General features: G+C 39.1%; 1 protein-coding gene across 2 annotated transcripts in view; it reads right to left on the reverse strand.

The window, feature by feature from the left end:
* SRGAP1 (SLIT-ROBO Rho GTPase activating protein 1) overlaps positions 1-17,828 on the reverse strand; it is a 138,680-nt gene that overhangs the window by 36,049 nt on the left and 84,803 nt on the right. For both annotated transcript variants that reach the window (XM_058804456.1, XM_058804455.1), the window contains exons 5-11: positions 14,251-14,433; positions 13,733-13,861; positions 6,620-6,841; positions 5,730-5,831; positions 4,063-4,260; positions 3,859-3,943; positions 144-171 (exon numbers count right to left, since the gene is read on the reverse strand). In XM_058804456.1, coding sequence (XP_058660439.1) covers positions 144-171; positions 3,859-3,943; positions 4,063-4,260; positions 5,730-5,831; positions 6,620-6,841; positions 13,733-13,861; positions 14,251-14,433 — 947 coding nt within the window. The remainder of the gene's footprint in view (positions 1-143; positions 172-3,858; positions 3,944-4,062; positions 4,261-5,729; positions 5,832-6,619; positions 6,842-13,732; positions 13,862-14,250; positions 14,434-17,828) is intronic.

Below are 17,828 nucleotides of genomic sequence, written 5' to 3' on the forward strand. Positions count from 1 at the left end.
ATGCTGGATGTTAAAACACACAGAGTCTGTATATAATTTATGTAACAACAGCAACAAGCCTTATGAAGTTGTTCTAACATTTGTAAATGCTAAGATTTTACCTATTTTTTAACTCTAAACCAAGTCAGATAAAAATATCTTACCTTGTTGTCATGTATTCAGCTCTGTGACCTAGAAAGTTCAATAAACAGGAAACAAATGATTTGTAGGTTTTAGGTTGAAATTTTTGTATCTAAATGATACTTATCAAATTATTTTTAGCTCTAACTTTCATACTACCAGCAAAAGATATACAGCTATACAACAAATAGGGCACTGTAGTAACCTACTATCTCCACAGTTCCATTTAAAATACAAACACAACCCATGTTATGGAACAACTTTTAAGAAGCCTACCCAAAGATTTAGAGTCACTTGATACTGTAAATAATTTCAAAACTTCCAAACAATGTCTATTGTTGGTGCTCATATGTTTCAGTGGCTAAATCAGTATGGAAATAGAGCTGTGCCAAGATTAGATTACATCTCCCCCTGTGCCTTGTGCCTAAAAAACACTATCACTGAGAAACACCACAGAGAACTGCAGGGAACTGCAAAGAAGCAAATATCATATTCCATAAAGGCTCCTTGGCAGATCAACAGACCAGTAAATCAGGCATGACTGACGCATCATAATGAAAAGCAAAATAATGAAACAGGACAAAGATCATGGTATGGTAAGTTCCAATGAGCCCAGCATTGCCAAAGAGAGATTGTGCCCTATTAATTTAGTAAAAATCTTTGAAAATGTCAGTAAAATACTGGATAATGAAGAATCAGTTCAATTAATTTACTTAAGCTTTCAAAGGCCACTGATAACTTTCTTCACAGGAGGTGACGAAGGAAACTAAACAGCCATGGATAGAGTGGCAAAATATTCTCACTGATCAAAAACCAGCAAAGAAAAGGGAAACCCAGCAGACTTCTAATGGTCTTTTTTCATCATGGCAAAAAATGTAGCAGCCATCTACTCAGACCATCCCATTAGGACTATTTATTCAATCCAGAAGGCACTTATTAATATCTTGAGAGATCACAGCAGCTAAGGAAGCAGAGCATTGTGCAGATAACTGTAATACTTTTGTATCAAATCATGACAAAACTGTGAAGGCCTTTAAAGGAGTTAACCGACACACACTGCAAACAAAATTCACTATTAACAGGTTCAAGTAAGGTATTAGTGAAGAATTAAACACCTATGCCAGTGAACAGATCTATGGATATGATCTCTGAAAATCACTCTGAGCTTCACTTGGGCTGGGTCCAAGTACACATCCCAGTTTGAAAGTGACACCAAAACAGCTTTTCAGACTCCAGGAAGAATGAATAACACTGATATGAAAACACACTGTTACGTGCCAGTGTCAGATGCACGCAAAGTACTACACAGTACTGAAGATCCTAGTCTGAAAATACATTTTGCAATACTAGAAGAGTGTGCAGCACAAAGAAAAAGCTCTGGGAACAATCTCTGACAGTAAGACACGTGAATCTAGCTGGCATCTATTTTAGCTAGGTGAAAAAGAGAGATCAAAGAAGAATATGAAAAATAACCTATGACAGAAAAAGAGTAAGCCAGGGACTTCTCCGTACTCAGGTTACTATGGGAAATTCACTGAGACTAAGAATTCCAATAATAAACGTTAGTAAAACAGAAGATGTTACAAATGCTGTGCCTGGGGGGTTTTAAGCACATCTTTGTTTAGGGCAAAAGGTGTCTGGGCATTAGGGGAATTTCTTCCACAACTCCTTGTTTTCTTTCCTGCATTTCCCTTTGCTTTGTTGATTTCTTCTTTCAATAGATGAGCCTTTGGATCAGAACTAATCTGACGATCAGTGTGCTTCCTATGTTTAGTATCAATTTCATTTGAGTGTTTTTTATTTACTTTCCAAGTTTGTAGAAGCAGATTCAGCACAAAGCACTTCATCTATCTTCCCTGTGCAGATCATGAATATGTATCTGCTGTGTTCATAAACAGCAAGACTGTAGTAGGCAGGTGATGAACCAGAATAGAAGCCAAATGCTGTTAACATTGTGGGCAGCAGATGGAACCTGGATCTATTCAGCCTAAATCCTTACACTGTATAGTTTTGAATGAAAGCAAGAAAGGGTGCCAAAGGAAAACTTGCAGTTGAGACAATCCTCTCCTTCTCCCCACTTTATTTAACACAGCACACTGTGTTACTTGTCAGCAGTCTTGCTGATATTAAAGCTTCCAGAAAAGGCAGTTTGAGGGGAGCAGGGGAGCAGTTCATGTCCCACAAATTCATTTCTATATTAGCTACAGCAATAACATTCATAATACCACTGTAATTCGATCCTTTCAATCCTCCCCATTCAAGAAACTTCCAGAATCCAGGTCCTCCATCCAAGACATGGCCATTTTAATGCAGGTCATGCCTCAACTGAAGGGGGTACTAGAACTTCTTAACCTGTAAAAATGATGGCTCCAAATATCAGCTTTGAATGTAAATGTGTATGTTTGAGGTACTATTTGTATGTGCCATGCTATGGTGTTGGGACAACAAGTATGTGCAAAACCACTGTGGGCAACACAGATTAACTACATGGGGGTTACAGATGGCGTGTAGAAGGGAACTCTTCAAACAGAATAGTCCAAGCATGCCTCAGCATGGCAGAATGGCCCAGAGCCTAATGGCAATTTATCACTTGGGTCACCCTGCTGAGAAGTTTTTCTTTAGGTTTCCTTTCAAACAATTCTTTCCTTGCTTTTTTCCAACACCGTTTATGCAGCAGATTCTGTTGCCTTTTATCTCCCTCCCTTTCACTGTATTTTTCCAAAGACATTTTCAATGAGCTTCCAGAAGAAAAATGTCCTCTTTTTTGACCAAAGTCAGCTGCACAATGTTTTGTGTGAATAAACTGTTCACACACACATTCAAAATAAAAATCTATTAAATGAAAACTTCCATGAGAAAGAAGGTAACATAGGTAGCTGTCTAAAAACAGCTGCCATCTTCTACAGTTCAGTTTTGAAAGAAAATGCTGCTTATATCCTACCCCCAAGCTCAGTCACTCCCTGGACAGAGGCACTGTTTGGGTTATAGCCACTGAACTGCTAATAGCTGTTCAGGCACCTCCACATGGTTTGAGGATCTGGGCTTTTGTATTAAAAGCAAAAGAGATGTGATTAACTACAGATACTTGTCAGTAAAAAGAAAAGAAGGTGATACATCTTTTAGAGTAATTATTTTAGCAAACAGGTTTCCTTTCTTGAGTCTAAACTTTAAATCACAGTCTTCAACTTCCAGAAGAAGATTTTTATTCTTTGTGATGTAATCTCACTTCCTCTCAAGTCTGTTCCACTCTATTTGTCTAGTCCTCAAGATCTGTACTGCAATTCCCCTTTTCCCTTCAGTGCATGAGGAAGTGTCTGTTGGGAGGGCTGGTAAAAGGCTGGAGCTGTGTATAGTGTGTGATTCATTAAAAACCTCAAGTCAACAGAAATGGTTAGGGTGTAGAAATACTACATTTGTCACAGCTCTTAAATAAACCTGCACTGACTGTGTCACTCTCCTTGCAGGCATGAGATTTTTCATTCAATAGTTCTGTTGCCAAATACAGTAATTTGTCTAAATATCTGTGCAGTGGAAATAAGTATGTGTTGAGGAAATAAAATCAATTTACTGTGTATACTCTTACCACTGGCACCAAAACTGTGATTGGTAAAAATCAAATCTATGTTTACTGGACAATTAAGCTTTAAGTTTTGTATTTTTTTCCAGTGTATCTTTGGCATTTCAGTAGGTTCACTGTATAGTTTGGAATCATTTTTCAGTTTACTGCGTGATATTTACCTTCTCCAAGTGTCCTCTGCAGCAAGTCATGTTTTGCTTGAAGTTTTGTGATGAGATTGCTACCTTCCAGATATTCTCTGAATTTCTGTAGAAATGCAGATGAATCTATTACTATGCATGACACATAAATCCCAGGAACTTCTGGGTAATGATTGCTTCAGGTGTTTGGTCTGCATCACATGAATGAGGAAGCAACCAACATACCATGAAATAGAACTGCTCTGTTTCCTGCTGGTTAGCTCTTCTTTTTGCAATGCTAGGCTTACTCAGGTATGTCTCAGAGACTGTTGACTTCACAGACTCTGTTGAGCGACTGTGCTGGAAACACTCTGACACATCATAATCTTCAATGGTGACCATATCTTGTATTGTCTGCAGGGTAGCCTCTGTTGTTTTCTTAACCTGGTATTAAAAAGCACAGTTTGCCAAATGCCAGATAAATATATAAAGGAACAGCTTAACAGGGAAGTTCATTACTCACAGTATTTCTCTGGCACACTCCCCCAAACAAACTGGTGTGTAAATGTGAAAAGTCAGGTGTGCTATAACAGATATCTATGTAACAGATATCCTGTCTCATTCTCTGCTTTAGCATGGTCTAACCCACAAACACAGATGTACCCTTGTGTTGACCCCTGTACTGTGCAGTGCTGTGATGAGGGCCACAGTGATGTTCAGACTGCAGAAGTGGAATACATTGTTGACAGAGAGGGCTTGAGAAAGAAAAATTTCTTGTTTGTTCTCAGCCCAGACTCCCAGCCCTCCTATGACCTATGGAGCACCACTGCTCATGGTGGAAACCCGGGCACGGATGCTGGGGACAAGGGATGCAGTTTCCACAGTGCAATAAAGTAACTGGTAAGGTTCACAAGGATGTGATTACTTCCCAGTTTTGCTTCAGATGGAGTCTCTAGTAGGGTCAACCAAATCATGAACATGTCTGCACACAACTCCAATGTAGTCAAATATCCCTCCCACGCCTGTCAAACATGATTTTTCCTGCTATGCTCTTGTACTTCATTTCACTAAAAGAAATTATCTTTCTATCTTTGTTACCTTGAGAGACTTTCTGAATGCAGGTGGTTGTTTTTTATTTTATGACTACGGTACATGTCTCATGGACATTAATACTTTGTTCTAGATATTCAACATACAAACTAGAATGAGAAAAACTGACATCTTGAAAACTTATCAGTAAAGTACATAAGAAGTACAGTAAAGTACAGTAAAGTACATTATTTCTATCTTTCTTTTTAGGAACGGATTCTCATGTAAACTGGACTTTAACATTGCCTCAACTGTGACAAAAGTGCATTTTATTTCCACTGCCAGAGCAGGGGAAAGACAACAGCATAGTTTTTTCCATATTTTACAAAAAACTGCATTTTATTTTGCTAGGTGAGCTGTTCCCATCACAGGCATTCATTAGTCATGTTTATAAATAGCTGTAGCTGAGAGCATAAGAGATCTTGACTCAGCTACCACAAAAGACGTTTCAAATTCCTTTGTACTACAGAAGAAGCAAGTTGAGAACTGGACAGAGGGTGGTCACAGAAGACAATAACTGTTCTCAGTGGCTTTCTGTCACAAGAATTTAAAAATATGTGCTCCAACAAGTTTTCACTGAAGCATCTGCAAAACACGGAACTCAGGAATGTGAATGTATGGACCGGTAAAAGACAAAGTTTCCAAACCTCTGTAAAGCAGGTGAGGATTCACCTTAGCCTATGTGCCAGTATTTGATGTTTAAAATTAAAACCGCTTATACAGATTGCAGCCACGGTCATTTAGAAGCTTTTGGCAAGGTAGAAAACACTGCACCTTCCTGAAAATTATGTTCAATGCTTAGCCCTTGTAGACATAGGTCTTACCTCCTCATTTTCAATTTTGAGTGTAGCCAATCGTGACTGCAGTTGCTGATACCTAAGCATAAGCTCTGCTTGCACAGGTTGCTGGGCAGAGACCTGGCAAACCTAACAAAGAATCAAAAAGAGCTGTAAGATGCAAGCAATTAAAAAAAACAGTCAATATTCTTGCTGTTCTTCTTAAAACTAGGTGAATTCCTACCAAAGCTATTAAAACTTAATAAAGCAGACAATAAAATGTGCCCATCTAAATTTAAAGTACTTATGTGTTGTAAGGTGTGAAAGTATGTCCTACAGCTTATGAATAAAGAGCACAACACTTTTGTATGTGTGCTTTTTGTAGCTTTTGTATCACACAGAAATGCAAACCCTGGAGTTATCTTCAGAAAAAAAGATGTACATGGGTGATTTCAAATTCTGCTTTGCTACTGGCCTTTGGTGTAGTAGAACAGGGCACAGCTGGGGTACCTCGTATGCTTGAAATCTCCAGATGATAAAATGGGAGAAGAAGAAGGGGGAAAGGCTGCATTGCAGCAGGAATAATTTGGAGCAGCTCTGTAGCTGCTCTCAAATAGCACCCACAAACTCTGTTATGAGTGATGCAGGTAGTAAAGACAAAGTCACTGCTTACACTGGTGCTGGGCTGAGCACAGGTTGGCCAGCAAATTCATAGCAATGTCACTATAAATGATACAGAATATAGGAACACTTAACAGTTTTTATGTGAGAACTTTTAAGCAGCAGACAGTGCTGTAAAGTTTTGCAAAATGTTATTGCTGATCCACTGACTTTCAGTAGCTTTTACCAAACTCTTTGTAAAAGGGCTTGGTAAATAATAAACTCTCTATCCTGGTATACAGAAACAGTCACTTGGGGATACTTGTCAGTGTACAGACCTCATCACCCATGTGAGACTGGAACTCAAATTTCATTGGTGGACAAAAAGCAGTGGGGTACATTTCCATGAATCTTTGCTTGTCACTGCGTGGCTCCAAGCAGTCAACTGCATTTTCAATGATGTCTAATCCCTCATGCCTGGAAGTTTCAAGATTATACTCTGCAGAAAGGTACGTTCTTAGGGCTCTGTTCAGACTAGCATGGTATCCAAGATCACAACACTAAAAAAACAACAAAGGGAAAAGAAAACAAATTTAAAAGGAGAAATGCCATTCCAATATCACAATCCTTAAACTGTTGCTAAAATTTTCTGTCCTGAAATTTTTCAATCTTTGAAGTATTTAACAAAATATCTTCTAAATTAAAATACACTACTGGGATCAAGACAGTAAGTATTTAGTATCCTCAATCTGTTGCAAAGATTAATAGACAGTTTTAGAAAAGAGATCAAGTGTACACGTGACAGTTTGCTTATCAGACAGGGAAGCGCAGGCACTGTTTATCAATAAAATCTGAGGCCTCACCTCAGAAGCCCACCCCCACAAGTGGGCTTCTTAGCATCAATAGCATCTGTAAGCCCTGAATTCCTTATTTAAACACACCCTAACATAACTATCATCTAAGTTAATGACAGCAGCAAAGTGCACTTGAAGCAATTCCTGCTTGTCCTGCCTGTGCCCAAACCAAAACCTCCACAAATACTTTGAGCATAAGCAAACCATCTAAAATGCTTTTTCAAACAACAGGAAAAGTTTAATATCTTTTTCCCTGATCATGAAAATGTATTTAATGTAAACACCTTATTTCCCATGCTCATATAAAGCCAGAAATGTACATCATGTTACAAAATGCAGAGTCATAATTTATGTAATTTTTTTCCTATGAAATGGAATGTAATTGAAACCTAATCAGTAAAACATAAAGTTGTGTTTGTTCTTGAATTTTAAACGTCCTCAATTTGCATTATTCATGTTTCATTAATATTTTACAGAACAGCTGAATATATTTAAAAATGTCACAGCAGTAGCATATCAGCTGACTGTTTCCCTACATTGTACAGTAAATACCCTCAGTTTCTGCTCAGTGAGCCTCCAGGTAAGGGGAGATGTCACCTCAATAGTGGCACATCAGTTTGCAAACAGTTGCATACAAAGCAGTGCTCTTTATCCAAACAGGTGAGATGGGCCCCAACCAGAGGCCAGTGCCTGGCCAGAGCAGTCAGAGCACTCTGCTTTAGGGCACCCCTCAGTCCCCAGCCATTTTTCCTTGGTGCCCAACAACAGCCTGGAGTCACCCATCCCTGCAAGACTCCCAGGGTAACTATGGAGCTGGGTCAAGAAGCAATTTGGATTCAGTCCACTGTACCCTACATGCATATATGCACTCTTTATATGAGTACCCCCCTCACAGCTATTACAAACCCCACAGGACTCATGGGATCACATTCCGTCCCTTTCCTCTTACTTATTTGAAAAAGGAGAGAAATACACAGAGAGGGAGACAGAAGGAAAGAGCTTTCAACCTATTTACCAAACCAAAACCTGCGTATAGAAGGGAATGAAACACTTCACTGGTGAACAGAAGGGAATGAAACACTTTACACCTTGACTTAGGTAGGGTAATGACTAGTGATGAAGCTGCTCTCTGAAATCTAACAGAGAGCTGTTTATTCACAACAAAGCTTCCAGAAAGACTGTTTTCACTTCTAGCAAGTACTCAGGCAGTGACTGCAGATGGGACAGTGGCTTTCCAAAAAACCAGATGCTGAAGCATTCAAACAAAATAGAAAAGATGTCATGTTCAATCACACACACATATGTTAACCTCTCTCTTTTGCATTCATAAATGGAAATTTTTGTTACACTTACTAAAACAGCCACTCAACCTTTATACTGAAGTGCATCCATATTTCAAAGAACACCAGCCTCAAAAATACTGTTTCTAAAAGGAAAAGTCTCTTGGTGTTTTTCTCTTGTTCTATGTCAAATCAGATCTCATATTTAATTCACTATCTTGGATGAAAAAGACAGACTAAAAGTGCTGATAAGGAAGTGAATTGGGACAGCTGTTTTATTTCATGTGCATTAGTTTCAGAGAGACCTCATAGAAGATTAAACTGAAAAGGAATTAGAAACAGAGGGCAGTGCCAGGTTTAGCATTGCCAACTACCCATGTGTTAGAAAACTACAGTCTGAATTTTGGCTCTGGTGGATTAATCCGAGTATTACTAGAAAGCTTATTGATTTACAATTAGAGCTGTGTGGGTTTCTGATGCAGCTTTTTTGCAAGCTGGAACATAAAATTGCAGTCTTTATGCTGTGACACAACTTCACTGTTTAACCCATAATCTACTCAGTCACTATCATGATCATCTTTGGCAAGTGATGACAGCTGAACAAGGCAACAAATCAGACAAGAGGATTCTTCAAGTGAAGCAGAGTATCTTGCCAGGCTAAGGCATTTTCTTGCAATGCCAATGCCAGCAGAGAAAACAAAAATTAAATGCAGATCCTGAACTAATGCTTTATCACAAGTGTCTCTTAGAATGTAATTAAAAACATCTGAATTTGAAATTTTGCTTAAATTACTTATGTAAAAATAGAATTTGTATGAGGGAAGTTATTTTTTAAAAGCAAAACTAAACACTCAGACATCACAACTCTTACTTCTGCCATACCACAGCCTACTTTCCCTAAAAGCTGGACACACAGGGTAACAACAGCTCTGTCATGGCATCTTGGTTATCCAGAAAGAAATGCTCTGTTTTAATCTGCTGGAAGGATGGTTTAGAAAAGAGAGTTGTCTATACACACACACACACACACATGTATTTACATGATTTTCAGGAAAAATCTGTAGATTTGTGGAAAGACTTCTACAGTTCAAGTGAGCAACCACACTGTTAGCCAAAACAACCACAAGTGTTAGAGGCTCACTAGTAGCACAGAGGGTCCAGCCAGGGTGCTCATCCATCTCTGGGTCTGCTACCTGTCTATGGGCTAGAGAGGTGAGATGTCACTTGCTGCACTAAGACATGAAGATGAGAAATAACAGAATCAAGTCAGATGAGGGATGCATTTGGGATATGTGTGAAAAATTAATTTTGTAATTTGCATTTTATTCTTATTTGAAGTTAAATCGGAAGCAGTCTCAAGAGCATTTACTGCCTTTATTGTACCCCAGAGTATATTTAGGCTTGAACAAAACAAACTGAAGTGCTTAGCACAGAGCTTCAACCAAACCAAGCTACTCTTATTTCATTTGATTTTGTTTCAGGAAAAGTAATAAAAGTCTAATGTCAATGGAGAGAGGAATTAATAAAAAAAGCCTTAATCTCTGAATAAGTCACTTTCTAAGTATTTTGTTACACAGACATCCGCATTCAAATCAAAGGGATCTAAGGGTACATACCATATTTATGAGTAATTATGTAATAAAGACTGTGAGCTGCACACATTTTACCCTAGTTTTAAACCCTGTTTTATGAATGATTAATAAAGAACCTTTACAGAATAAATTAAGTTCACAATAGCTAAATGTTCCTTAATTTCTTAATGGTCCAAAGCATGCATACTGCAATTAGAGATTCAGAAACCACATTTTAAGAAAGACCCACACATTGGTATTTTATTTATTTCAGCAGCAGAACTACAGTAAAGTTGTTTTGATCACTATTTCCTAGTATTTATCTTCAGACCATATAAATGCATGGTAAGTCTGAAAAAAGGTCCTTACCTTCCTCTTAGACAGATTTAAAGTAACTGAGTAAAAGTATGTGCCATATGGACAGATGCTGGCACTAACAGCCAGATTAGCAGCACTGTATAGTTTGTTGTTCCTCTGAAACTCAGAATCTTTTAAAAATTTCTACATACTAGGTAAAGCTTATTAAATTCAGCTAATCTTTACTGGTTTTTATAGGTACAAATACAGAAAATAACTAATTCTCTCCTGCACTTGAACTAGATACCACTCTATACAGCACAGAAGAAATATTTAACAGAAAATTCAAATTCCTCTACAATATGCAGGGGACAGAAATACACAAATTTGATATTTGTGCATATCAAATCCTGTTTACCTCTCTGCTTCTTTGCAAATGTTGGTCTCATCTCTCAGCTCCCTAACTGCATTAAATCATCCAGCTAACACTCCAGCAATATTTTTATATTACTTTTATCACAAGAGCTTAAAATGAGCAACACATCATAATTTTTAGTCAGAAGCGCTGAGCTCTGTTAATGAAATGACAGAGTTGAACAGTTCAGACTGAGTTCAAATGGGGAACAGTAATTTAGGATTTTCCATATAAGCCTCATATATGGAAAATAGAGTGGAATCCTAATCAAAAATAGGTGGCTTTTTTTTTTTTTTTTTTTTTTTTGTAAAAATGAGTAGTCCCACTCTGCTCCTCAGCCTTGTTAGAAAAAAAAATTATGGAACAGTTTATTGCATGTACTTAGCCTGCTTTCATTAGACATATTTTTCACTAGCATAGGAAGACATTTCATTTCATTTATGGGCAACACCAACAGCTTGGGGAGATCTAAATTCTTCCATGTCCACTGGAATTGAGACACAGAGCAGAGATAATCCCTTTCTGTACAGGCAATGAGAGAGCTCAGGGAAGCACAGAAGTCAGGCTAGTAAAATGGGACAAAATAGAGAGGGCAAGAAATGAAATTGCCCCCACTGCTCTGAAAACTCCAAATTGTACCATGACATTAACAGATTTACAGAATGAGGTAGTCTGGACTGTTGCAACATATGGCCACTGGGAAGCATGTCTCACATTCCAATGATATAACTCCAAAACCTTGCCAAGATTCTTGCATTTACAAAAAGAGTTTCCTTTGTCAAGTGGCAAACACTCTGTCTAAATACCAGTGCTTTCACAGCATATTCTGATCAAATACAAATGTCTGAAAGACATTTCGTTTAAACAAACTCACAATTGGATTAAATTAGCTCTGAAGCAAATTCTGGTTGCACATGTTTACAGCCTACTCTTACAAAACAGTGATGGAAAGGGCAGCTAGACCTTCCATTTAAATTCCTTAGGGAAGAGTAATTTCTCAAGCCGTTTTGCCAAAAGAATGTCATTGTGTACACTGGTCCATGGCTTTCAAAAAGACAGGCAGAGTAGATACAACTTTTCTGTGCTACTAAATATTGTAGAATGTTTATTTTTATTAAGACTAGCAGTTAGGAAGCTCTAGTCCTCATGGTTCTGTAAATACCCTTACATACACACTAACTCCAGTAAGTGCTGGCTCTGTGTGTGTGTATGGATAGAAAGCTACACTTCTCCTCCCCTCACAATTCTTTGTAAAGCTCCAGACTGGTGGGTCCTGCCCTCAGTTTTCACTGTTACAGAAACCTCTGTGGACATCACTGAATTGGGAAGAATCACATGCATCTTCCAACCTGATAAAGTTTTAGAAACACACACTGGAGACATTCTCTGAGAAATGTGAACTTGGAAAGGGAAAGCAGGAGAGGTGACAAAATGAGCATCTATCCAGCTTCTGAAGGGGTATGGGTGATGGAAACAAAAAGAAAATGACCTTTCCTTCCTTCCTTCCTTCCTTCCTTCCATAATCCAAGAAGAATTTATGAAGTTCACATGTATGAGACATGCCCTAATTACTGACCAAAAATCTGTCATCCTTTAAGCAGTAGCAGGAAAATCATCCACTAGGTAGGCTCAATTTCTCACTTGGGGGATACCCCAGCAGGTACACAGCTTGTCCTTTGTTTTCTGCCCTAATCTTCCACCTATAGGCCCTGGTAAATGCTTTCACTGCCTGGGCAACCTAGATGGATGGATCAGGTTGTGCAAGTGGATGGATACAGACTAGACAAGGACAGGACACAGAATAAACCAGAAGAAATCAGGAGCAAACATGCAGTAGCAACTAGGAAAGGAATAAAAGAGATGTTGAAATAGAGACAGAAAAAAATTCTGAAAACAAAAAAAAGATTAATTGACATCTTTTACAGGAAAGCAAGAAAGAAGAAAGAAAGCAAGAAGCAAACCATTTGAAAGGGAAAAGTTTTAACAAAATCCAGCAAGATTTTATAAATTACAGAAACACTAGAAATTATAAAGAAAATATCAGTTTTTAGATGACATATAATAAAACACGTATATGGAGCTATTTTAGTCCATTAATCTTAAGAAGGCATTTTTCCCCTTCTCTGTGAAGCTTTGCTTCTCCAGTCAGTAGAAATGAGACTTCTTGTCAAATTCTGTATTAATTTATTCTATATTAGAAACCAGAGCTGTGTATGAATGTTGTTTGCTATTGGAAGTAACATATGTTACTGTTGCAGCAGGCAAACATATTCAAATATCTAGAATTTAAATGGGCCACTTTTTCAGAGGTGAATCCACTGAGCCATTTAACCCTACAATGCCAGTGAATGAATGTTCTGTAGCTTGTGTGTGCTGTCTCTGTATCTTCTCTATCACATTTGAAGTCAGCTTACAAAGAGAGTGGGATGTGATGAGGGTGCATAATGTAAAAATGTCAGTAATACAGAGCATTAAATGCTGGCACAAGTCAACATTAGTGTATAACCTCATTCTTCTAGGATGTTCTCATAAAAACAACTTACTGAAAATAAGTAACAGGTATACTGACAGTGCAGAGTACAGGACTGATTGTGCCTGTTCTTCAAACTGCATGAAGTAAGAGTAAGAAGCCATTGTATGTATGATTCAATGACTAAATGAATGAAACTTAAAGAGTTTTGAAAACATGGAAGAAATTGTTTCTTTTGAATTAAATATCATTAGATGACCAGTTAAGAAGTTTTTCTTGTAAAAATACTTTGATTCCAGAGAGTGCACATAATTGCAATGTTGTATTTTCTATTGACGCATGGGGTGCAAACACAACGTTCAAACTTTAAAGGAATGGGTTCAGCATCTTACTGGCACTTTATTTTGTGGAAATAAGGGAAAAAATTCTCATTGTATCATACAATATTATAAATAGCAAATGTACTGTAGGCAGCCCATATGACTAATACATTCCCTTTAAAACTGAAAAAAGGATTATTACGGAAGAAATAATAAACATAAACACCAATATGCCAATACTTACATCGATCAGATCTGAAAGGTCGTGAATGTAATACTTGAACACAGAAGCATTGGTTGCTTCAAGGGTGAGCAGGTATTCATTACGGGCCTTAATAGACTTCAGCTTGTTCTCAGAATATTTTGCTTGACGCTAGGAAAGACATTTCATATTAATGTATTTTAATTACTTCATTTTTGGTGTGCAGCAGAAATGGTAACAATTCAAGCACACATTTCTAGTAACAAGAAAGAAACTTAATTTCCAGCCTGTTATACATACAACAGATAGAATCCAAAGTGAAAACTTAATATTTTGTTCCAAATGTGACAAACTTTACAGTAAGAATTATATATGTAATGAAGTATCCCCCCCTCTGAACTAAAATTATGATGAGTTATCTATAACCCACTGTTAGTTTATTATGTGTACCTTGCTTAATTTAATTTCCCAGCTGGATTTATCTGTCTAATATCATGCCAAAGAATGTCAGAAATGCACTGAATTTATTTCAAATGAGACAAAATAAAAGGACTATTTACTTTTTCCTTCATTTTTTCAATCTTCTTCACAGAGCTCCGTCTCTGGTGCCTTTCTTCTAGTCGAATATGAAAAACAGGGTCTCCTGACCTCCCAATCTGTTTTTCTTCTTGCTTCTCTGCCTCCTTCAGTTTGCTTTCAGCACTGATGCTCTCTGCATGATACATGTGGTATGTTTTCATGACCTGCAAAAGGCAAGAGTTAAAGAAGAATTAAGAGAAAATGACAATATAAAGGTATATACAGAAAAATCATAGGGTCTTTGAGAAAATGTTAACTTATAAACATGGATCTTGTGTAAGTTTCTTTGCCAGTGGAAATTGAGGACTTTTTGTTGCATTTTTCTTTTCTGATTTATTTAACAGTATTCCAAAAAGGGATTTTTTTTCTTTCATTTTCTCTTATAGGAAACAGCAAAAGCCATTCTTAATAAATTTCAGTATTCTTATCTTCAAGTGAAAATCTAAAATAATGAACAACAAAAAATCTGTGTCAGTACTGAATCTATCTGATACACAGCCATCTTCTGGGCTAAGTAACAGCTTGGCTGTGGACACTGAATGTTTGAAAGCAGAAGGATCCCTTCAACACCAGAAAAGGGGAATGAAGGACAGGGAAAGAAGTGTCCATGGCCTGGGAAGAAGTGTCTGCCCATTGCACAGCCTGCAGACTGGGCCCAATCTAAAACCAGATGAGAACTGAAGAAGGAGCTGCCTGATATCTAAGTTGTGAAAATGCCAGACCCAAAAGCATCTTTCCTCTACACACCTGCTGGGTCTGCAGATGAGAGAGCTTGGGTTGCCAGTATGCAAATACATGCTTGCATGAAGAGGAAAAGGGACTGGGTTACCCCAGTCCTCCCTTCCTTCTCCAAGCAAGAAAAACCTCTCAGCCTGACTCCTGCACAGTGAACAGCAGTCAATCACAAGCCCCACCTCTGCTGGGTAGGGCTGACTCTGCCCACTTCCACCAAAGGAAGTGTCTTTCTGCCTTCCCCAGTCTTTTGTTGTTTGTTTCTTTGTGTTGTTTGAAGTTTAGAGCACTGAATAAAGCAGGAAGGCATCCCCAGGCAGCCAGAGGCCTCCTCTCTTCCTCTAAAAGGTGCCAGAGCTCTCACCAGCAGATATTATCTTTGGGTGGAGGCCACGCAAACCATTCAACTGAAGGACACACAGGCAGGGAGGAATCAAACCAGCTGCTTGTGTTACCCATGGAGGAAAAAGTTTTGGGAAGCTGCCTTTAAATATTCCCTTGGGAGAGTGCACTTTTGTAACTGAGTATTTAGGCCGGCCTAAGGCGTATCCGTGGAGTGGCAAAAACTACAGCTAGATATGGCAATTCACTACAGCACATCTTAGCACGGATTGACACAAACTAACTGCATGCCATGCCAGTGGGTGGCTGAACTGATGCTTATTTCAAGTCCTGTGCAACAGAAAGACACACACTTCCAGAGAAATGCAATTTTGCATAACAATGTATGTTATACACCATAACTGTGTATGCCACTACTTAAGGCTCATGCCAATGATACTAAAAATGAAACAGACAACTCTTCACCAGCTTCCTGTAATAAGGTAAAACAGCTGGTGACAAACACTAAAACTGGCCCTGTTTTTATTTTAAGAAACATATGCTTACAGCTCTGTGCTGGAAAAAACCAAATTGCCTGGAGCAGGACTCTGTGTTATTGCTGCTGCTCCTCTACAGCACTCTGGGCTCCAACACCCGAGCAGAGGGCAGAGCTCCCTGCCCAAACACTGCCTACAGCCACTGGGAACAGCTGCTGCCCCACCAGTTCACATCTGCATGGATGAGGCAGAAAAAACTCCCAGAGACAGACAAAGCTGGGTTAGCAAGAGAAGGCAAGCCCACAGGGGCGAGGTCTGCAAGGTTCCCAGTCTAACTAAAGAGTGTTCAGTCTCCTGTATCGTGCACTGCTCCAAAGGCACTGTTAGAGTTGTTGATGATCAGTTCCCAGGGAGCTTAACTCATACAGCCACATGGAAACAAATGAATTACTGCAAAGAGAAGAAAAGGACTTTTCAAAGAAATGGTTTATATAATAAAACAGAGAAGCACAGAAAGTGATATGGCTCTTATTAAAAATTATGGGGAAAGGAAATTAAAAGCAAGGTTGTGCCCTTTTCTTCTGGCCTTTCTATTCAAATCTTCTAAGTGTTTCTTTACATAAGGCTAGAGGTGTTTGCTTTTATTTTTTATCTTTTGTTCTGTGTAATCTCTAGAGACTTTTTAGTTGGTGTAACAAGACTAATTAATGTGTCTTACCACCTAGAAAAGTTATTTTCTTTTGTACTTTGCCTGCAGAGGGAACTATGGGTCCTGATAGAATTAACCCAAGAATTCTCCAAGAGCTGGCTGATGTCATCACAAAACCTCTCTCTCAGTTTTTGAGCAGTCTTGGGAATTGGCAAAGTCCAGGCTGGCTGGAAGCTGGCAAATGTTGCCCCAGTTTTCAAGAAGGGCAGGAAGGGTCCTCCCTGCAAACTGCAGGTCTGTCAATCTCACTTCAGTGCCTGGCAAAGCTATAAAGGAGATGATTATTCTGGGACGTATTGAAAAACACCTGAAAGACAACAGAGTCACTGGTCACAGCCAGCACAGCTTCATGAGAGGGAAGTCCTGTTGATCAAACTTGATTTCCTTTTATGGCAAGGTAACCCACCTAGGTCCCACCAAGGGAAGTCAGCTGATGTAATCTTGGATTTCAGTAGATCTTTCTCAGAGTATCCTTCTGGATAAAATGTCCAGCACACAGCTGGATAAACACCTCATGTGAAAGGTGAGCAACTGGCCCATTGGTTGGGCACAGTTATAGTGAATGGGGTGACATCAGACTGGTGACCTGTCACTAGTGGGGTTCTGCAGGGCTGTCTTAGGTCCTGTGCTCTTCAACATCTTCATTAATGACTTGGATTCATGACTAGAAGGGGTACTAAACAAGTTCACAGCTGATACAAAACTGGGAGGAGCTGCTGACTCCCTCCAAAGCAGGGAGGCCCTGCAGAGAGACCTTGACAAATTAAGAGAACTGGGCAATCACCACCCTCATGAAGTTCACCAAAGGAAAGGTATTGGGACTCTGCACCTGGGAAGGGGCAATCCTGGATGAATGGACAGACTGGGGAATGAGAGGCTGGAGGGCAGTGCCATGGAAAGGGACCATGGGGTCCTGGTCGAGGGGAAGTTGGATATGAGTCAGCGGTGCCCTGGCAGCCAGGAAGGCCTCCCATGTCCTGGGAATCATCAGGAACAGCACTGCCAGCAGGCAAGGGAGGGGACAGCCTCACCTTAATAACTGTGTGCAGTTTGGGGAGCCACAATAGAAGAGGGATATAAAGCTATTGGACAGTGCCCATAGGAGGGCAACAAAGATGGTGAAGGGTCTTGAGGGGAAACTGTAAGAGGAGTGCCTGAGGTCACTCAGTCTCTTCAGCATGGAGAACAGGAGACTGAGGGGAGAGCTCATTGCCATCTGGAACTTCCTCATGAGAGGCAGACACTGATTTCTTCTCTGTGGTGACCAGTGACAGGTCCCAAGGGAATGGCCTGAAATTGT

Source organism: Ammospiza caudacuta, chromosome 5 (assembly GCF_027887145.1).
Source record: "Ammospiza caudacuta isolate bAmmCau1 chromosome 5, bAmmCau1.pri, whole genome shotgun sequence".
Lineage (NCBI taxonomy): Eukaryota > Metazoa > Chordata > Aves > Passeriformes > Passerellidae > Ammospiza > Ammospiza caudacuta.